Source organism: Oreochromis aureus, linkage group 17 (assembly GCF_013358895.1).
Source record: "Oreochromis aureus strain Israel breed Guangdong linkage group 17, ZZ_aureus, whole genome shotgun sequence".
Classification (NCBI taxonomy): Eukaryota; Metazoa; Chordata; class Actinopteri; order Cichliformes; family Cichlidae; genus Oreochromis; species Oreochromis aureus.
Window position 1 is genome coordinate 19,287,303 of NC_052958.1, and position 22,406 is coordinate 19,309,708.

General features: G+C 41.2%; 1 protein-coding gene across 1 annotated transcript in view; it reads left to right on the forward strand.

Moving 5' to 3' along the window:
• The window catches only part of usp6nl (USP6 N-terminal like), a 41,331-nt gene that overhangs the window by 12,839 nt on the left and 6,086 nt on the right, over positions 1-22,406 (forward strand). The window contains exons 3-14 of the mRNA XM_039601042.1: positions 441-445; positions 2,839-2,916; positions 4,767-4,806; positions 7,081-7,161; positions 15,033-15,140; positions 16,605-16,714; positions 17,772-17,820; positions 19,425-19,545; positions 20,341-20,435; positions 20,575-20,640; positions 21,518-21,617; positions 21,701-21,853. Coding sequence (XP_039456976.1) covers positions 441-445; positions 2,839-2,916; positions 4,767-4,806; positions 7,081-7,161; positions 15,033-15,140; positions 16,605-16,714; positions 17,772-17,820; positions 19,425-19,545; positions 20,341-20,435; positions 20,575-20,640; positions 21,518-21,617; positions 21,701-21,853 — 1,006 coding nt within the window. The remainder of the gene's footprint in view (positions 1-440; positions 446-2,838; positions 2,917-4,766; positions 4,807-7,080; positions 7,162-15,032; positions 15,141-16,604; positions 16,715-17,771; positions 17,821-19,424; positions 19,546-20,340; positions 20,436-20,574; positions 20,641-21,517; positions 21,618-21,700; positions 21,854-22,406) is intronic.

Consider the following 22,406-nt stretch of genomic DNA (forward strand, 5'->3'; position numbering starts at 1 on the left):
ACAATCCAATCAGTCAGATGCTGATAAAACATCTTTTTTTTTTTCCCCCGAAAACATATAGGTTTATATGACAGAAAACTCTCAATATTTCCCTTTTTCTTAGAAATCTAACAGTTGTGTTCTCTGGAGCATGAATTTTATTCAAACAGTTTGAAAAAGCAAGTCAAGTTCTCACAAGGAGATGGACCCTTATATAAATGAGACAGCAAAGGTGTGAAATACACCTCAGAACAGGCAGCTGAACGGTCAGAGGTGAAATGACGATCGAGTGCTGTGCAGTCGAGTCCTGATTTAATTTCACCCTGAAACTGAGACAGAAATGATGATGATGTGGAGTTTGCGACTCTGTGGATACTCGCAGCGTGAGGGGGGAGAACGACACACAGAGATCTTCTGATTCCCCTGAGGCGCTCCTCAATGTTTGACTTATCTATTTCAAGGGTGAGTTTCTGTTTGTGCTGAGGGAGCGGTGCAAAAACTGGGTGGGAGCAGAGGGAGGAGACGATTTTTGAAATATTTCACCTCGACATCTGGATGTCAGGCCGACCTGTGAACCACTCACAGCCTTCTCAGGGCTTCGCAAACTATTTGGCAACCTCCAACATGCTTTAGCAGCAGAGACATAAGAGAGAGAGGGGCATGACAATAGAGATCTATAATAGAGTTCTGTGACAATCAGAAGCTTAGTCAGTAAATGTAGACTGTTGTACTGACAAACAGCAGAGGTACATGTCCTGTAGTTTACACACAGGAAGTGTAAGGTGATGGTGAAATAGTTCTTTAACCTTATTTTGCAGCAGAAAATGCTTTATTCATAACTATATATATATATATATATATATATATATATATATATATATATATATATATATATATATATATATATTGCATTTTATTGAAAATAGTTTGTAGAGCCAAAAGGCCAATTTGGTTAAAATAATAAACCAACTTTTCTGATTCAGTTTTCCTGTCATTTGAGCAGCTGACAGCTGAAAAAATGGTTTTACATACTCCCCTTCTGAAATAAGTTTTGGCCTCTAGATTTTTAACAACAAACATATTTAACATGTACACTCAGTAAAATAAAGCTGGAAGCAAACATAATGTTTATTACTTTTTTTTCTTTCACATTGCTGGGTGCTTGCTTGCTGAACAGCACAGAGGCACAGAAAGAGCTCTACTTTTCACTCGGCTCTTCAAAAGAAAATCACTTTAGGCTGAAACGTGTGACTAAAGTCAAGTGTGTAAAAGTTTATATAGTAGATATTTCCCATAAAAGCACTCCTTTCTTGTTGGACTGTAGTAGACAAGTTTGCATGATTCACAGTCCAAAATAATCCTTGTTTATCTTATGCTGGAGATTCTTTTCCTCAGCCCAGCCATTGTCCAAAGCAAGCTGTTTTAGCTCCTCCTCCTTTAATCCTACTTGGTTTATTGGTCTTAACATGATCAGTGACAGGTGAAGTGACTAACACTGATTATCCCTTCATCGCGGCACCTGTTAGTGGGTGGGATATATTTGTGAGGAACTAAACTTTGTCCTCAAAGTTGCTGTTAGAAGCAGGAGTCCCGCCATGTGGATGTTACTTTGACACATACCACCAACCTGAGCACTTTTGCAGACCATGTACACCGTTTCATGGACCGGTACTCCCTGATGGCTGTGACCTCTTTCAGCAGGAATGGTTCGAGGAGCACAACAATGAGTTTAAAGTGTTGACTTTGCCTCCACACTGCCCAGTTCTCAATCCAGTCGAGCATCTGTGGGATGTGCTGTCAGATCCCACGCCACACCTTCAGGGGTCTTTTGGAGTCCATGCCTCGATGGGTTAATATTAGGCAGGTGGTCATAATGTTATCCCTGATCGGTGTTTATGATTCATATTTTGAGAGAAAATTGAGTAAAAGCCGGATCAGAACTAGAATGTATGTGGTGAAATCAGAAAAAAAGTTGGTCCTTCATACATACATGAGGCTGAAGCAAACTTGGAAGAAAGTTTTCTCAGCATCAGTGGGGACTAGCGTACTGTTTAGTATTTATGGTGGTAGTTCTCCTGGATTTGAGGTCATCGCTAAGATTTGCTAAGCTGAGATGAATGATGTATTTGGCTGAGCCAGTCCTTTATCTCACTGTGAATGTAAAACAGCTTTAACAGTTTCAAAGAGATGGTTCGGAAGAAGGAAGCTTGTGTGCAGATCAACAAAGGCGGCTTCATCCCGCCTCAAATCAACGAAATATCCAACATTTTGGACATTTGTACCTTTATTTTCTGACCTTTTTGTGCTTCCATCACTCATTTTTCTCACACATTGTCTCTCTGATATTCTCTTTATAACACTTCCTCACACACACTGCCTCTGGGGTTCCTATTTCACTGACGGTCGAGTGGTTTTTAGGACGCCTCGAGTCAGATGGTGACGCAGGTGGGCGTCTGGCTGTTCATTTCACACCTGTTAATCGCTGGTCACACACAAACACACACTCACACCGACGCACTTTCTCAAGGGCGGCAGAGTCGAAGCCCCCACATGTAATCTAGCAGCCAATCAAAACACGCTCCTCTCCCCCTGAAGTACGTGGGTGGCATGTAATTTGGAGCTCCGTCAGAAGCCAGTGTTCAGTTTATTTCACTGAACAGCAGGCATCAGTCAAACAAACTAGGATATCGGTTACTTTGCAGATTAACCAATTTATTGTTTTTTCTATAAAGAATCACAAAATCCTCAGAAACAGGGCATCCTCAGAAGCTCAAAGGTCATCTTGATTTTGATGGCCAATTTAGAAAGGCAGAAATTCACCAATCTGAATTTTTTCCCTTTCTCTCTTCTTTGTTCCAGGAAAAGACGCCCCGTGGACCCCTGGGAGGACAGTAACTTCCGCCTGTACAAAGTTGTCGACCGCTTTGGCTTCGTCCAGTAAGCGCTCTCACACATACAGCCTATAATCAGGCCTAATAACTACATTAGTAAGCTTCAAAGCCCACTCTACCACGCTGAAGGAGAAAGAAAGCGAGCAGCAGCTGTCCAGACGGGTGTTGCTGAGAGATGAGTGTGTCTGTGGCTTGAGCCGGGCTGGTCGGAGGCTGTGAGGCTCTTAAACACCACTGTGCTAGAGTGTTTTATATATAGGGTGGCACATGCAGGCAGGAAACAGCTTGGTTGGCCACAATCACAGAGCATCAGTGTGAGGATAGAGTGGTACGATCCAACGAGAGATAGGAGGAGGGTGGTGCTGGAGTAAAGAAACCTCAGGGTTATACGATTGGTTAAGACCGGGACTAGAGTTTGCTGAGGTCAAGGTCACTGACTGGGCAGGAGAAAACGAAGCCCACGGAGGGTGTTTTGAATTGGGCAGACAGTTGGTGGTGGAGAAAACAGCGTGACCTCTGAGTAGTTTTAAGGTTAGAGAATCTGTGTGGGCAGAACCACCAGAACAAGACTAGATGTCAAGTTTAAGTCTCTCCCAAGGCTCTTTTTCCAAAAGTTGGGTTACTTCAGTAAAGTATAAATGCTGGTGTCATGTTCAGAGTCAATCTGAAGCACGAACTGTATGTGTAGATGTTATGTAGTCATGGTTTTAAAAAAAAAAAAGCTAAGTATCACATTAAAGCAGGAAGCAAACAGCAGACTGTTTAAGTCTGTGATTTGTCAGCATATCCATCTACCTTGGCTTCATCAGACTTCTCATCTCACCTCATCGTTTGCTCTGTTCATAACTACTATGAACCCTGTCACAATGAAATGTTACTATGGGCTGTAATGAACTGTTTACACAACCTATGGGTCGTGATTTAGTGGACGGCCATTTCTATAAACAATATAGCAAATGTGGCGGATTTTTTAAATGATTTCAAAGGTTGGATAAAATTTGATGAAAGAACCAAAATAGTTGGCTACTGGTCCAGACATCAACGCAGTTGCATCTGGTAAACTAGCTACAGAAGCATAGCATCAGGTTTAATCTTATGTAGCTTGTCTTTTTTTAATTTACAACAGCAGCTGGGTATTCTTGTTCTTAATTAAGTGTTAGTCTGACTATTGAAGCTATCTGTAACATTTTAAGCCACTAACTTTTCTGCATTGGTTAGATCTCTAAAAGACATGTTTAGAATGAAAGCCACCATGCAGGGCTATTAGTCTGTACCATGTAGAAATGATAAATAGTTGTCCTGGTTAATTCTGGGTTAACGCTGGTTTAAAAGTAAAGGTTTTAGTAGATATTGGTTCGTGCATTTTTTCCTTCCCACTGTCGCCAAGTGCTCACTCATAGGGAGTTGTGTGATTGTTGGGGATTTTTCTGTATTATTGTCGGGTCCTTACCTTACAATGTAAACCAGGCAACGATGGGCGAGGTGTCATCCTTTCCTCACAAAGCAAAGCAGATATACGGCTGAACTGGAAGCTCCTGCATAACTCGAAACCAGAGTCTGAGCAGAAGTGACCAAGGGGTCGAGGCATGGTAACAGTGGTTTCAACAGGAGCTGAAACCAGATTATTCTCCAGTGACTAACTTCTGATAAACACACACAAGATTAAGGAATGTCCAATCTGTTACTTCCTGTTTGTGTGACCGCTGACATATACGATGTTCCCTCCTTCTGATAACAGTCAGGGAATGAGATGAACTCTTAAAAAGAGTATTTTCTGGAAGGAAAATATATCAACTATGATTTATAACTAAAAACTTAAAGGTTAAGAGACTCAAGACCTCATTCCTCCAGCTGTTTTCCATACTAATTTCTCCCACTTTCCTTTCCTTTCTTTAGTGAGAATGAACTTCCATCCTACGACTCGGTGGAGGAAAAGGTGAGAGGTGTTGCTTCTCTTTATCATCGTTGTTTTTAAACAAATCCATCTGTGCAGCTTTGGGGAATTGTTATAATAAAAAAAAGCACCTTCTCAACTACGCAAATCAGAAAATTACATTTCACGTTCCTGCTTTCACTTCCCCTGCATTAGGAAAACCCTGAGAATGTAATAAGATAGACCGGTTTGGTTTGAGATTGAAGCACAGGACACAGGGAACTCTTTGTTGTAGTTCTTGTTTAGTGTTGCGTGACTGTCCAAGAGTTAAAAAAAAAGAAAGATCCGGGTCGATTCTAATAGAAATGGGAAGCCTACACATGGGTCAGTAAGGTGCTGGGCCACCTTGGGAATGATCTCAAAGTCTGTTGAATTCGACCTGACAGATGAACATTATTCTCCCAAAAGATATTCCCACATTTGGTGTTGGGTGTAGAGAAAGCTGCTTGATCAACCAGAATCTCCCAGTTGGTGTTCAACTGGTTGACATGGGTCCCTGGGCCTTGTGTTTCACACCCCTGCTCAAAGATTACAAACAGTGTTGTGTAATTTATGAAATGCTACCTGCAGATACCCAAGAGACAAGAGTCCCAGATTAGCGCAGTGATTCATGTGACGAACCTACTAGACGCATTATTATTTGTATCTTAGTGTAGATGAGCAGTTACCTGTTGGTTCAAAGATGTTTGGATGTGACCCCGACAAACGGCCGGGCCTTCCTCTCCCGGTTAACAAGTGAGGCAGAATGCAAGCTGCATGATTCATGCATTCGTCTGCTGTGTCAAAGCAAACTGCTGTAAAAGCGCTTGAGCAGAACGATGCGTAACTGCATTCTGCACAGGCGTGTGGACGCAAGCCTGCAAGACCTACAGCTGCCCGGATCCACGCTCGGCAAATGAGTCCAACTGCGTCATTCATTTAACCACAGTTTAAAATCCCAAGATTGTGATCAGTGGTTTCATATAGCTCCTAAACACACATTATTTGTATTGCCATTAGACTAGACTCGATTTTTCTGCCTTTTAGACATTAGATTTTTTCTTAACATTTAAATGAGGAGTAAATTAATTTCCAGGAATATGCCGAATTTAGAAACGTACAGTCTGCGTTAGGAGGGGAATTTGGAGGGGAACTTTTTGGTGTGACTGCCAGTAGACTCTGGTTTACATCCCACTAGAGAAGATTTGGTTTGGGATAAAATAAGACAAAATGACGAGTTTGGAGTGATAAAAACTGTGTTGGTAATGCCATTGGGCACCTTTACTTTAACAATGCCAGCTGCTTTGGTAGAACTTCATTAATTAACAACCTGGAAATGTTAATAGGCTGAGATGAGAGGATCCAACCCATGGCAAGAAAAAATCAGAGCCCCTCACTACAGGGGCCACAGGCTCAGCTTTTTACTTTAGCATGTCAACTGTCTGCAGGTTCAAGGGGAAGGAAACTCCATCCATCCATAATTTAACCAACAATTAAAACAAAGCTAGCTTCCAAAAAGATTCCTCAGTCTCTGAAAAATTCCCACTCAGCACACCACTAAACCAGAACAATAATCTTCATCCTTCATCCTCAGTGTTGTTCAAGAAACCAAAGTTTACCAGCCTTAGGTTTTTTTTATTCTTTAAAATCAGTTCCTCTGCTCACACCAGATGCAGTTAGCATGTAGTCCCTGTCAGCTGTTTCACTATATTGTATATACTGTATATTTGTTCCTTTAGTGTTTGCCTAAAAATACAAACTCTTTCTAGTCACGTCCAACATCCTCGTGTTCTTTGTTACATCAACATAAGGATACTCTGAGGCGTTGGACGTACAGTCAAATAGAAAGCAGTCTTCTATGCGACTACGGGGAAAAATTTAGTTTTTAGTTTTTAATTTCAAAATGCTATACTGGAGAAAAACCAATTTATCAAAATGAAATGAATAAAACACTTAAACAAACAAGTGACTCATTTGGGATAGTAAAAGACCAATTTCTAATCCCAAAGCTGTGAGAACAAAACTTACTGAAATTCTGATTTTAAATGATAAATATGCTTTGTTTTGATGTAAAAACTGGTTCGTTCACGAATGCTTGTGTTCATGAAATGTGCAAAAGTCGAACAAGACAAATCAGCATCTGCAGAAGGCTTTAATTAGAGCATCTGAACAGCTCCAAACGCCTTTGAACATACAAAATAATGACCTGCATGTTGTTGTGTTCTCGCTGTGGTTCCCAGTGGACCCGAGTGCAGCTGCAGGGGGAACTTATTAATGTTTTCATTCTTGTTTCTGCAGCAAAAACACACAGAGGTGGAGAGGACCACCAAATGGCTGAAGATGCTGAAGAACTGGGATAAATACAAGAACAGTGAGAAGGTGATTCTCCTTTTGACAGCAATGATTTCATTATGAGCAGGAGCGCATGGCACCCTGCTGTCCACAGCTGTCCTGAACACAGATGCAAAGACCTTAATTGATTGCAGTTCTAGCCTGACATGTGTAGAACATGAGCACAATGTGGCTTCTGAGATTGTTACTTTGCTATTAATAGCTGCTTTAATAGTAGTGCGTGTCCGCGGGGGCAGTCGATTCGCCAGCCGCTAGACGGTGTCGCAAGAGATGATTGGCAGGGGCTCACCCTCTGCTACAGCTGAACAAACACTGAGCTGCAGTCGATGGGCTGAAGGCTTCTATTGAAGCCCCTGAGGCTGGATTTAAAACCTGCAAAGTTAAATCAGTCACACGTCACATGATCAAAACGTTCTGGCAACTGTTCCATTTAAAAAAAATATGAATGAGTAAATAAATAAAATGAAATCCTGATTTAAATTTGTCTGTCGGTTAAACTTATCTTCAGCACATCAAACTAGGGACGTGTACGGCTCGTCTAGTAGACGGCCAGTCATCACTATAGTTCGTCTGACCATTTTACATTTTAATCGATGCCCAATTGTTCTTGAGAAGAATAAAACACTTAATGTGAGGGCAGAAGTATGTAATAGGGTCTGTTTGTTTGTCTGATATTTGTCTTTCAAGATATCTTGTTAAAATTTGTGTCATGGTAGCAAGAACAGCTCGGGCTGATTTCATTTTGGTGAAAATCGGGTCAACGTCAAGTTCAAAGTCAGACCAAATGTGAAAATCTAGAAATCTCAAGTTTTTACAGTCTACAGAAGCCAAAGATTTCAGCCAGTTCTGCTCCAAATATAATAAAATACAGCATTTTAGTATGTAATTCTTCAGTATCGTAGGTCAAAGGTCAGATATCACCATGTTGTCATAAAAGCAGGCTGATTTCACCATATTGTTAATAAAGCCCTTCAAGGCGAGTGCTCTTATTGAAGAATGCCTTTGTTTAGACGTTGTCCATTAGATTATCTGTTTCACTTATAGACTAGTCGGGAACATCGCTAGTTCAGACGGCTTCCAGTGCAGCTGTTTTTAGACCCTCCCAAAGAAGTCTCCTTCTAAACTCTTACTTTGCGGTTTCATCTTCGACTTGTCCAAATGGCAAACATCAGCTTCGGTTTCAAACTGACCTGAACTTCACTGTTGGCTGTAACAGAGCAGTTTCAGGGGTTTACAGTTGAAGAGTCCAAACTTCTCGGGGTAGATGAGGAGCATTCACAGGTTTGTGCACTGGGAATTTGTCTTTGTGGAGCACTACAGACGTCTGAAGCCAACGAGAGTGGCTACGTCCATGTGTTAGACTGTTGAGGGACTGGACTTTCCCAGAAAGATCTTGAACCCCGTTCTAATAAAAGTCAGGCTTGTTCTTTTAATATTTCTTAGAGACAGTTCCTAGAATTTTTTGGCCAACATATGGTGAGAGGAATTCAGTAAAACCTGCTTCTGGAAATCTGCGTTCTTTTTAGATAATTTATGGTCGGTGTAAAAGGTTTTTGTCAGTTTTTTGATCAGAATGGAAAAAAATGGATTTATTTAACATAAACATTCACCATTGTAACTGTATATTTGTAGAAAATAAAGGTAAACATAATATGTCCTCTTTAACACCGCAAAGTCCAGAGTTTTCCACATTAGAAACCAACAGGCTGCTTTACTAATCACTGCGCTCGGTCATTTCATCTTTAAATATAAAAACAGTCTGTGCAGCTTCAAAATGACCAGAAATGATAAAGTAACACGCATCAAATCCACCCTTAAATTTCTCAGCCGCATTCCAGCATTTATCTTCCAGAGCTAATGTAAGTCAACTTCTGCCCTCTGCTGCAGTGCAGCTGATACAGAGGAGCTGAGCGTCCCTGGAGGACAGCTAGAGGGGGGCAGGTATCAGCTATGGCTGTCTTCATTGGGGCCTCTAAGGTTCAGGTTGTTTTGTGGTGTTCCCCGCAGCACTTCATTTGTATGCTTGAATTCAGCAGGGATTAGTGAGGTGTGTTGGGCCTTTGAAATGCACTCACTGCTGGCACTAAGAGCGCTCTTAGGCTCCTTTTTTTACTCTCCTTCTGCTTCTTTTTTGGTTTTGCCTCCGTTTTATTTCAAAGAAATTTTCAAGTCGAGTTACAGCCAAGGACGCAGAGAGAACATTTAGCTCGATCCATCACATCACTCTACATCGCCTCCTCCGCCTCCCTCTTCCACCCTTTCTTTCTTCATCTCAGCTTCAGGGATATTTCTTTTGCCTTTGTCAGTCAGCAGCGTGCCGTCAGCTCGGCGAGGAAACGGGTCACGCTCAATATACCTCTTATTTTGTTTCCATACTTGCCAAATGCTGTGAGAACATTTAGCCCGCAGTTTGAAAGTATGAGAGCAGATGTAAGACAGTCATAAGCCCCCCTTGAGCCACCCCCACCAGCCACACAAGACCAATCCTCCCTACGGTTATCGTGTTTAGCATTATAGTAATTATACCGTGCAAATGAAAGCTTGTACAGTTCTGAAATCTTGGCTTCTAAGACTATAGCTGTGCCCCAGTCCAATACTTCACAGTAACTGCTTGGTCACCACAGCGAGTGGCGTTCTTCAGAAAAACTGTGGTGGAAGTAGAATCCCGAGGATGTTTGTGGTTGTGTTTGGGAATATGATGAGGAATTGTAAAACAGCTAATATGATGGCTTTGTTCAGCAGCTGGGAGACTTTTATTAATATCCAACAGCAGTCACTCAGGTGTGGGTCCAGACAAAGTGAGGCTCCATCAAGAAGCTGGTGTTAAATGTGAAGCCAATTAAACAGGAAGGCAAACGGCCTCTTGGTGGGATCCATGCTAATTAAATTTGATATATTTCAAACTGCCAACAGGATTTTTAGGTATAAAATTTCTTTGCACACACTGGTGCTGGCAGCCCATTTTGATTGTACTTTAAAATAGAGCCCGCCTCATATTACACCTTAAAAAGCAGCATTAAAATTTAAACTGTTCAGCAAATGTGCTGTAAAAAACATTCTCAGTTTCCATCATGGCCATCAAGTCTTGAAAAGCTCACTGCTATCCAGGCTGCTGTAGTGCGGTACGTAGCACAAGCAATGCATTCTCATCAAAGGGCATCGAATTCTCCATTTTTCAGTCTACATTTGCAGCCGGTGACACACATATTCAAGAACAGTTAAAAACCAGTTGCTCACAGAAGCCTTTGACTTTTGTTTGACCTTGGGTTTCTTGAAAGGCGCTATACAAATCTGATTTAGTATTATTATTATTCATTTATTTATTTATTGGATATTAGACTAGAGGAATCCCAAAAAGGTTGATTCTGTTCATCTGGACATCCAGATGAACAGAATCAACTTTTTGGAATTTCCTTACCTGGATGATTGAGCATGCATCAAGACATTCGCCCTTGCTTTCACTAGCTTTCTAGGTTTAGACACCAAAACCTACATAGTTAATGATGGTGGTTAGAGTGAAAGTATGCCTCTCCATGTTCACATTAACCCTCCACATTTAAAAGTTACACATGAGTGCACTGAAAAGTGTTCTTTTGTATGCTGAGACCATATAGTTATAGTTTTTCTACTGCTTATCTGGGCTTGGATCGTGGAGGCAGCGCAGACTTCCTTCATGTCGGCCACCTCTTGCTCATCTGGGCTGGCAACACGTTTTTCCCAAACAGGCGAGAGATATAATCTTTTCAGCGAGTCCTGACTCTGCCCCAGGCCTCCTCCTGGTCTGACATGCCCGAACTGGCTCTCCAAGGAAATGCCGCATCCAGGATGCATCCTATTTAGATGCCTGAGCCACCTAAACAGAATCCTTTTAATGTGGAGGGGAGGCAGCTCTACTCCAAGTCCCTCACGGATAACCGAGCTGCTCACCCTCTAGCTAAGGAAGAGCCCAACCATTCTTTGAATCTCAGTCTTTCAGTCACTACTCAGAGCTCGTGACCACAGGTGAGGGTGCGAACGTACTCTGACCAGTAAATCGACAGCTTTACTGTTATGCTCAGCTCTCCACCACAACAGATCCCACACCATCCCAATCCAACTGCCAATCTCATACAAACTCTGTCACTCTGTGATGAGACCTGTTTTACTGTTATTATAACCAGCTGGGTTAAGGCGTCCATGTCAAACGACACATTTTTGACAGCTTGGAGACAAAACACCAGTTTTTGATACAGGCCGTCACTGCTGCAGTGACCTCTTTAGCTTCAGAGGGAAAAACACTGCTAGCACAGATCCATAAATTGAAGCCACAATAATGTGCAGCTCATTATTTGTAGTTGTAGCAAAAAGAGAAATAGTTTTGTTCTTAATTTATCTCAACATCAGCATTTTTTTTAACTCTGCCGGAAGAACTTGTTCAGTGTAAGGAGGCTCAAGTCCAGCTTTACATTAACCAAAACTAAATCAGTCATAACTAAATGTAATGCAGGTAAAAGTGTGCAGATTCAGAGTCTGGGTACAATGTGAGAGATTTGACATTTTTAAGACTTTAAAGGGAGGATTTTAAGACATTTTAATACCAATTAAGGTCTTATTTTGAGGCAGCCCCAATGTTTTCCTTCCATATTTTAAATCCATGCACACAGCGAGCTCTGTCTGTGCAGAAGATAAATGCAAACCAAAGCGCGAACAGAACACGTTCAATGTAAATGTTGACACACATGTAGGCACACAGACACACTCGTGCTCGGAGGATGATTAGTGTAACAGATGCGCTCATTGACTCGCTCATCAGAGCCTAATTACAAGGCTGTTGCACTAGAAACAAGCGAGTCCCAAGTGTGGTGGGTAGGAGGCTGATGGAGTGGAGGCTTTGGACACTTCACACACACCCAACTAAATGTCATTAATTCTCAGATATGACACACACACACACCACTCAGCCCTTTGAATGTGAAAACACACCAGCTGCACACACACATCAGTGCACCACACTCATGTGACGCGAGGTTACAGATGGGGTCTGATTTATGGCTCCTGATTAACTCTCAGCTCGTCCTCGCACATGTAAATCAGTCCCTCTGCTTGCTTCTGTGTTTCTTGTAAAGCAACAAAAACGGGTTCAGATTCAGAAATAAAATGTACATAAACATTTTTGCTGCAGCCTTTTTTACTCTGCAGAATGCTTTGCATTAATTATTTGGGATCTGTGTAGACTAAAACAAGTAAATGTTTTAGCCCTCACTAGAAGTTTAACTGTTGGTGTTTTATTTATTTACATGTGATCAAAAAGTTGAAATTTTTCCAATCAGCTTCCAGCACAGCTTTTATTATTATTGGAAGAGCCGCCCTCAGGAGAGGGACTGGTCCAGGGTTCCTTCCCTCAGCATCAGCATCTAAGTCAGCATCTGACCAATCACAAATATGGATTTGTCAAGTTAAGATAAAACTACAATATCAGAAAAATATGAAGAGGTTAAACACACAACCTGACTGCAACATGGCAGATAGTCACAAGTCATCAGTGTGGGCATGCGAGAGGAAACACGCTGTAAAGTTGTGTCTCTGGGGATTGGCTCGTTTTGGGAAGCACCGAACACTGAGGTGCTGCGATTAGTCTTTGGATGTTTTTACCGCTGCCTCCTAACACTCTAACATCCTTTCCGTTTGCCTCCGCTGTCAGTCACCTGTGCACACACAGACTTCCTCCCATATCTGCTGTAAAACCGTTCCGGCTGGCTGGTTTTTAATAGGTGGAGACGGAGAATTCACTGCTGCGATTAGCTTTGCTCTTCCAGCAGTTTGCCTTTTAAGACTTAATCTCCCTCACCCGGAGTCTGACTGATTTTCCATCTCTTTGTCGACACTGGATTACTCTGGACTGTTCTGCATGCATAGCAGTCTCTTCTATCTAGACTTCTCACTGCCCGCAGTCTCCGAGTGCATCCAGCCAGATGGTCGTGGTTCACCTTCCAAAGCCCTTTGCTTTCTCTCAGGGAGGGTGCAGTGTACATTCAGGCACGCACTGTTTGTGTTTGTCTGACAGCTTTGACAAGATGAGGGAAGGTTTCTGTATTCTGTGTAATTTTTGGCAGCTGCCAGATGCCCCAGTTACATGTCAGTGGACTGCAGCTACGGCCATGCAACTTGGTGTTTCCTGTTCGTGTGTTTGTTTAAATCACTAGTTTATGCAGTGAAACTTCCTGTTTAAGTTATAATACGGAACATCTCCTTGTTTGGTGTATTTGCATTATTTAAAACGTTCCCAGTAACATTCCAAGTCAGAGAAATGTGGAATTTTACTCAGTTTGGTCGTGTATTTCATTTTGGTGGACTGTCAGTGGCTTAATGACCTCTATTACTCATCACAGCCACAGGCGAACACATGTACCGGGTCCAGGAGTCTCCTGTTTTGAACGAGGCTCTCGTCTTTTTAATAGCCCCCAGAAAGAGTTTAGCCCTCATCCTCTTCCTCTGAAGCTTTTAATTAAGCTGACTTTTAAAACTTAATCCAGCCACACAGCAAAGTATTAATTGTGGATGGATCATTTCAGACGTTCTTCTTGGCTGACGTTTTGTGTGTGTGTTTATAGTCCAGCTATTCCTCTGTAGCCAGCTGTGAGATAGAGGATAATTAAAAATGAGCCAGCTTAGCTAAGAGCACGGACAGTTAAAAGGGTTTTTTTACTAAAGCTAAAAACAAGAAAAACATCAATAAAAAAAGGATTAAAACAACATTGTCAACATAAAAGTACAAAGAAAATGTGTTGCCATAGTTACATTTAGCTATATAGTTACATAAACTAAAAATAACTTAAGATAAAAGTAAAGAAAAAAGCTAATTAGACCCTTCAAATCACCATAATTTAATGGAAGTGAATTTCCTCTATATTTACTTTATTGATGCTGATATGAAGAAACATTGAAACCAAACCAGCGAGCTACAGAGTCAGGGCGATAAAAAGATTTTAATTGGATGAAAAAACACAACACAAAAAGTCAAAAGTACAAGACGTTACATTATTACTTTTAACAGTGAAGAAACTACTCATCCCATAATGCATTGCAAAGACTTTTCACCCTCATTGAGCTAAATCCTTTTTGCTGTCAGTGTTGGATAATAGTTTATTTGACAGGTTTTTGTGGGGTGTGTGTCAGTATGCTACAGCACTTTGTTCCTGGCTGTGATTGTCACTCTCGATGTTTCTGAAGCTTTGTGCTTAAAGGTTTCCATGGTAACCACGTCTCCACCAATCAGGGACGCTGTTTCACTTTAGGATTGTGGATAGAGCAGTTCTTGTATTTTTTTGTTGTCGTTGTTATAACAAGTTTGACATCAAACAGATTTGTGGTTTCTACTGGTTCACATACCAGTTATAAATAATCGAGCTCACAGTAAGTCTACTGTGGGTTTTACAGTATTATGCCTCCTAATCAGAACATGAGTGCTATCATTATAGCCTAAACCTCACTGTTGAGTTCTATGAGGGTGACTTCTGGACTAACTGAAGGCAGAGGAGATGAAAAGTGAGTTTCAATAATCCAGAAATTAAAGTGAATGTGAAACGCTCCCAGAATAAGACTTCGCACTTTATTAAACTGATATTTTTAACCAGAGATCTGCAGCTGAAGTGCCTCACAAGAGATTGAGGCCATGATCCCAAAAGCACTGTGACACCTGCTAAAGTCACAGATGAGGTTTTGTGAGATTATTGCCCTGTGCTGAATATGCAGAGGAAAAGAAAGAACCACCACATTCATCCCATCTTCACATTTAATGTTTTGTTGGGCTAAACCTTGCACGGCCCTTCTGATGGCCTAAATGTGGAGTGATTGTCTGAGGTTAAAGTTCCTCTTTGAAGGTTGCTAACAATGACCTCCTGCTGTTCGCTTCCTTCCAGCTGCTCAGGAGGATCTACAAGGGAATCCCCCTGCAGCTCCGAGGGGAGGTGTGGTGTCTGCTGCTCGATATACCCAAAATAAAGGAGGAGAAGAAGGACTTCTATGAGGTATCACTCCAGGAACTCTCAGCTAAACACTGTCTCTCAGGCTCAAGTTTATAAAATGTCTGCAGCGTTCATTAAAACGTGAGCCTCATAAAGATTCATAAGCGAGCCGACGAACACCTCGGCTTTATTTGATTTCACTGAGCTTCAGAGTTATTGTGGCCAAGCAGCAGCTTTGGAAGTTTAATCGTGTTTGTGCAAAGCTGCACGGCCTGCTCCGGCACACGGTAAAGATCTTTTTGGTTTTTTTCCCCACTCCTGCACAAAGTTTGGATCTCATTAGAAAGTTTAGCTAGCAAGATCAATATATCACTGCCTTCAGTGGCTGGGAAGTGCTCTAATTATGAGTTAGGCCACATGCACTAAATGATGTGGAAAATATAAAGTAAAAAAGAGAAGATTTCTCCCCTGTGAGCAGGGCAGCTCTGTCCACAATAATCCATCAGATCAGTGTTTCTTGTGGAAACATCGAACCGGAGTTGGAATTTAGTCCAGTTTGTTTTGTTTTTTTACTCAAGTTTTATTGTCTGTAGTTAGCATTACAATACTGTCAGTAAGAAAAAAATGATATCAAGAAAAGCTGCAATAATCTATGCATAAAAAATCAGCAGAATAAAAATTTAAGATTAAGTTTAGAGGTTTTATTCAATTTACAAATTATTTAGATCATTTTACTCAAGATCGTGAAGCTAAAACATGCTTTAGAACAGGACAGGTCGCCAATCTGTAGCAGGGCAAACACACAGAGACGGAACCATTCACACCTACACCGATTAACTAAACTCCACTAAAGCCTGCGGTTGCAATTATTCTAGAAGAAGAGCATTATCGAATAGAAGGCAGCAGCCTCGCTCTCATCCACCGCAGTCTGCTGCTTCACGTAACCTTGAAACAATATTGTCGTGTAAAAAAAGTGAAAAACATTTAGTACATGGGATGTTTTATCTGTTCTAGCTAGCTCTTTTAACCAGCTGCTTAGAGCCTTCATCACACTGTAATCTTATCAGTAATTTCCATCCACTGTTTGCTCTTCCTGTAACACAGAGTGCAACTATGGAGTGATCCAGCCACGCTCTGAGACGCTTGTTTTCATTTAGGTCACACATCACCAGCTGCTAGCTTCTCCTCTGTTGCAGCCTGGTTCTACTTGACCCTGGTTTGTTTTTTCCACCTCAAGTGGAGAAACAAGTGTGTTTTTCCACCTTGAGCTGGCACAGTTTTCTTGCAAGACGTTTCTATAGCAATGATATCACAATATGACCCTACTGCGCATTTCGAAGCCTCAGCGTTAGTGTTTATTATTTTTTTAGAGCCAGAAGTGAGCGTTGGGTGCCAAGTTATCAGCTGAGGCTTCGAAAGCTCGATCAGCAAGGTGGACCCACAAACTCTGTGGACACAGACGCCTGCTAATTAGTGCTAAATGGCACTTCTGCCTGCATTCATTCTTTGTTTTGTGGCTGTTTTCAGAAACTGAAGGTCAGAGCCAGAGGAATATCCCCCGACATCCGGCAGATCGACCTGGATGTGAACCGAACCTACAGGGACCACATCATGTTCATGCATCGCTATGATGTCAAGTGGGTACTTTCACATTTTACTACATCCAAGCAACCATCTGCAAGTTCATTGCACACAGCTGCAGTAATGTTGGTTGTGTTGCTTATTTTTTTAAACAGTGTCTTTTTATTAAGAGTTTTTCTTTGATACGTATAAACAAAAAGAAAAAAGAATTACAGATGATCTATACATTTGGGGTAATTAGCCTGTACATTTAGGCTGTGAAATAAAAGGAAGAAAAAGGGAAATAAAGAGAAGAAAAAAGAGAAATATAAACATATGTGTGACATTTCCCAAAGTAACATAATCCCTGCAAAATAATCCCATTCATTCCCACCCAGGTCACTGCCCCAACCTGTACACTGTATTTCCACAGCTGACACAAGAGAGTTTGCTGAAAAATTCTTATAGATTCTGAAATGCATCAAGGAAGGGACCCCACATGCTTTGAAATTTCCCAGTAGAGTTCTGGAGTGAGTGGTTGTGTTGCTTATTTAAAGCGTGTTTGCATTTTTGAGCTTAAAAGTGTCCTGTTCACCTGTTAAGGACTTATATGACAGCCTTTCAGTTTCCGAGTATTTCAGTTTACGTAACCTTGTGCATAAATGTGCCTGCATGGGGGAAGATACAACGTAGAGCCTTCACTTCACTGTCAGAAAGCCCAAGAACAATGACTGCTCTCGCTATTTGACACGTAATCTCAGTAAAAGTAACAAGAGCACAAACACAACGGGAGTCAGTAATCATCTGCAGATATGCATGCATTTTCACTCTCTGTGAGAAGAAGGCGGCTTCTCCAGTGTGGAAGTGAGAGATCTCACGTCCCCTTTCTGCTCTGCCTTCTGCTTTGTTGCGTGACTCTGATGAAAGACCTGCACCCGTTAACGCCGTTTTGCCTTTTCACACCGCTTTTCTGATATTTGGAAGTGCATTCAGGCTTTGCAGCTACACAACTCAGCATCAAGGCTGGTGTGCAGCTCCAGGCCACATGCATGCATCTTAACTTGAAACCAAAAATGCCACTGAAATGTGTTTATTAAAGTTTTTGTATGAACTGTGGTTTGTTTGTGTGTTCAGGCAGCAGGCGCTCTTCCACGTCCTCACAGCATACTCCATGTACAACACGGTGAGTCATTCACGCTCACTTTTAGCATCCTGAAGACTTTGAGCCATAACATTTTCACTGAAGACAATAAAGGTGCACACGAAGGCACTAAGCTAATATTTTGTTATTGTAGCAATATTGGTAACACTTCTTATTACAGCTAGGTGATGCTTGGTATGTCAGTGGGGCCCATATGAAGTACTTGCTGATATAGCTGCATTTATATTGGCTGATATATAAAAATGTAAAAAAGTAAACAAGAAACAAGAGAAACACCCTTCAGCCGTGTTATGAGTGTTGCATAGTTTGTCCACCAGAGGGCACTCTGCAATTTCCTGTGTTTGGAACGCCACGAATAAAACAAGCAGCTAATCCGAGCACACTCGGGGCGAGTGTGAGCGACAATGAAACGATTATTTTTAAACATTTTCATATTGCCTCACTGACGTCTCAAATATAACTGCACATTACAAATGTTTCAGGAGAAAAAATATATATCAGCTGATATATATTCGATTTTTAAATGACCAAGTATCAGTGTCAGTCTTAAAAATCGGTCTGGCTCTAATAATAAAACTGTAATAGTCTATTAACAATGTGAAAATAACACTAATTAAGCAAATAGCTTTATATTACAAAAGGAGTAACAACAATAATTTCTTTTTAGTAAAAGTACTAAAAAGATAAAACCATTTAGTAACAGTAGGTAACCTACCAACAGTGGTAATGGTAAATGGTAATACTTCTGTAGTACCTGGAGTAAAAACTGTAGTCTAGTGAGATTATTGAGGTAAAAAACAATATTAAGTTGATAAAGTTTGATTGTGATGTCGACATCACCTTCAAAAGTCACATTAGATTTACCATAATGCAATGTTGAAATCATTTCCCCCTCATGTTTAAAATAAGTCTTTATTTAAAAAGATAATTATTGATTATTATTCAACTTCATCAACTCACTCTCATCCCTGAAGTAGGGAAGAAGAAGAAGTACAGTAACTTTTCTCGTTTTACCTTCATGCTGTGAATTCTTTCAGAGTTACAACCTCCCGAAACACACAGAGGTGAACTAAGCTAAAAAAATTTTCTCCGACACTTTTGATCCCTCATATTTCAGAGGTAGAGGACATATAGATGTCAGATGTGAAATATATAATTGGGCTATGTTTAAAGGAAAAATGAAAACCATTCCAAGTGTCCCAGTATCACAATATCACAGTGAACCCTGACACCCGCAGTTTTCCATTCGATTCAACATAATAAAAAAATATATGTGTAATGGTGATAACAGTGGTAGTTTGTGTGAAACAATAATGAAGCAGGGCTGAAAAATGCTGAACTACAGATTTATTGTTAGGTCACTGTGTTGTTACCAAAGTATTTCTATAATGGATGGAGATGACTTATCTGCACTTACAGGTATTACTTTATCAAGGTTCGTATATCCTTTAATAATTATCTCACTATAACCATGTTATTACCAGGCTGCAATCTTAAGTGCTATCGCAGTGTTTCACCTCAAATAAGGGAAATGTATGTAAATTAAGTTAAGCCAAGTTTACAAAAGTAAAGCAAAGAATGGCTCCATTGTTGTTTCCCCTCAGCTGATTGATGTGTGTTTGCAGGAGGTGGGCTACTGCCAGGGCATGAGTCAGATCACAGCTCTGCTGCTGATCTACATGAATGAAGAGGACGCCTTCTGGGCTCTCGTCAAACTGCTGTCTGGGCAGAAGCACGCCATGCACGGTAACATGCACACCTTTTTCTGAATGCTCAGGGTTCTCTTTCAATTCTTTTGTTCTCATGTTCATCGCCAAGTAAAGCTTCCTAACACAGAAGCTGGAATATACAGCCACCCCACTAATGGTTAAACTAAACAAGAACTGTAACTGTAACTGAACGTGCAAAAAAAAAAGAGGAAGTTTCTTGCACATGATGTGCAGACCGCTTGTACTGAATTCAGTGTGCACAGCTCCTGCAGCCTGAGTGTTGCATGCTGGCTCCTAAAAGTGGAGTTCAGATGTCAAACTACAAAAATCCTCTGCATAGACAAACTTTGATTGTCCGTTGCACTTTGCGTAATCACCACGTTTGAATTTACTGGCCTAAAATTGCCGTCACAGAGGGTTCAGATCATCTGCCAAGTTCTTTAAAAAAAAAAAAAACATGCCTGGCCTTTTCCTGTTTCCACAGAGCTGCTCAGAAGGTGACAAACCATCTGTTATGTCAGGTTAAGGCACGAATCTTCTGACCACAGCTGCCAGATTTGCATTTTTGACATTTAGAGTGCAGAGACTCTGGTCTCTGCACTGAAATGACCTTGAGAGACTCTGGACCTCCTCCAGTCTTATCAAGCGTTAAGCGATAAAATTATCAGCGAAAGGCATCATTGAGGAAGCACTCAGGACAAATTAGCAGCACGCATGCTGCTGCAGTGAGCTCATAAATCTAACTTTAAACATCTGGACACACAGATGTGTAAGTTTATATACAGAGTTTAAAGGATTATCATCATTACGGCTCTTTTCTCCACACCTTCAGGGTTTTTTGTCCCTGGTTTCCCGAAGCTGATGCGTTTCCAGGAGCACCACGAGCGCATCCTCAAGAAGATGATGCCCAAACTGAAACAGCACCTGGTGAGAAACACAAGACCTGTGTGACAATTAATAATGAAGCAAGTGCTGCATCATGTACCAGCCAGTCATAGTGCCACCTTTAATCCCTCAGAGGTGGCTGGTTAATCCTCACTCTGTCACCGTTTTCTGTTTGCTGCAGGAGAACCAAGAGGTGTTCACCAATCTCTACACCATGAAGTGGTTCTTCCAGTGCTTTCTGGACAGAGTGAGTGCAGTTACAAGCAAGATATGATCTCACTACCTTCAAAAGGATGAAGACATGTAGAACAGCAGCAACGTAACTTGGTTAACTTATGATTGTGATTTCTCTAGTTGGTTTCAGCCAATGAGCTGCTCCAATTCAATGATTGAAACCAACCAACCTGACAAGTTTCTGGCAGATGATGACCTCACAGGTCGTAAACAGCTGTTAATCGCCAGGAATGTGAGAGGTTTTAGGAGCCTGTCAGTTGGGGATTTTTACTTTATTTGTATTTACACGTTCAAACAAAGTTACAAAGCTCTGAACAGTAATGAAAGCAACAAATATGAAAAGTTACAAATGAATATATTGGATATTAAAGAGGATAAAAGGATCAGCAGTCATGGCAAACCACAAGATATAATTATGTTTTTAAAAAGATTTAAGAGTTCCAAAAGCTACAAACACTCAATCGCCTTTAGTGACTAAACAAGCTTTTGGAACGGCTAACAAGGCCACACCGGGAGATTTTCCCACTCCTTTTCAACAAGAAAGCTGTGACGACTAATATCACTTTTCTTTTTCCTTTTGACTGGTAATCACAACAAAAAGCAGCACTGTACACAGACCCATCGCTGACTCAGAGTCTGCTGCACGTGCAAAGCAGTGGCTGCTTTTGGAGGTCGTGGCATGCATTTAGGATTTTTAAAAGATTAAGATTATGTTTTGTTTAAGTTTAAGTAATCAGCGCTCCTTTAAAATATTTCCCAGTAAAGTAAGAAGTGTTGGGCTCGGGGTTAAGTTTGGTCTTTTCACTGCAACTCCTGACAGTCACAAAAATATAGATAAACTGCCTTCTTCAGTTATTTATCTTCGAACTTTTCGTTCTGCTCATGGTCAGACTCCCTTCACGCTGACCCTCAGGATCTGGGACATCTATATCTTGGAGGGTGAAAGAGTGCTGCCTGCCATGTCCTACACGCTCCTCAAACTGCACAAGAGTAAGACAGTTTCCTCCACAAACTGAAACCAGCTGATTTCACCCCTCACAACACTTCTCATCTGTGTGAGTGTGTGTCTGCAGAGCACCTGATGAAGCTGTCCATGGAGGAGCTGGTGGAGTTTCTGCAGGTGACTTTGTCCAAAGATTTCTTCTACGAGGACGACTTTGTGATCGAGCAGCTGCAGGCGTCCATGACGGAGCTCAGGAGGGCGAAGCTGGAGCTGCCCGCACCAGGTACTTCTGCACCAAACAATCCATTTTCTATAAATTATCAGAAAGTCTGCTGTTCTCAAGTAAATCAATCTCCAGTTGGTTTTAAACTTGTGTTGGAGAGTGACAAAAGTTCCTCTATGCACAAACGACTCCAGAAATCTCGCCTCCAAATGCCTTTTTAGTGCAAATGGACAAACAAATCCAAGCCAAATGTGAGACTTTACACTTTTTTTCTTGAGGATATCACAGTACACTCAATCGATGATCTACTTCATCTGTTGGTCAGGAAAAAAAGCAATTTACTTCTATAAATTTGGAAATAGAAACATCTCCCAACGTTTCTTAATTGTTCTATTTAATGGCAAAATGTAAGACTATTGTTTGAGATGTTCACAATCAGGAGGACAAATTAAAGGGAATCAAAGAATCAGCGTACACCCAAGCTGGTGCGAACGTGGCTCTATCCATACCTGAAGATCCTCTGAGGGTCCACCTGAAGTCCACAAGATGAGTGAACTACCACTAAGAAAGGGAAAAAACAAGGCAATAGCAACAAAACAAACAAATACACAAA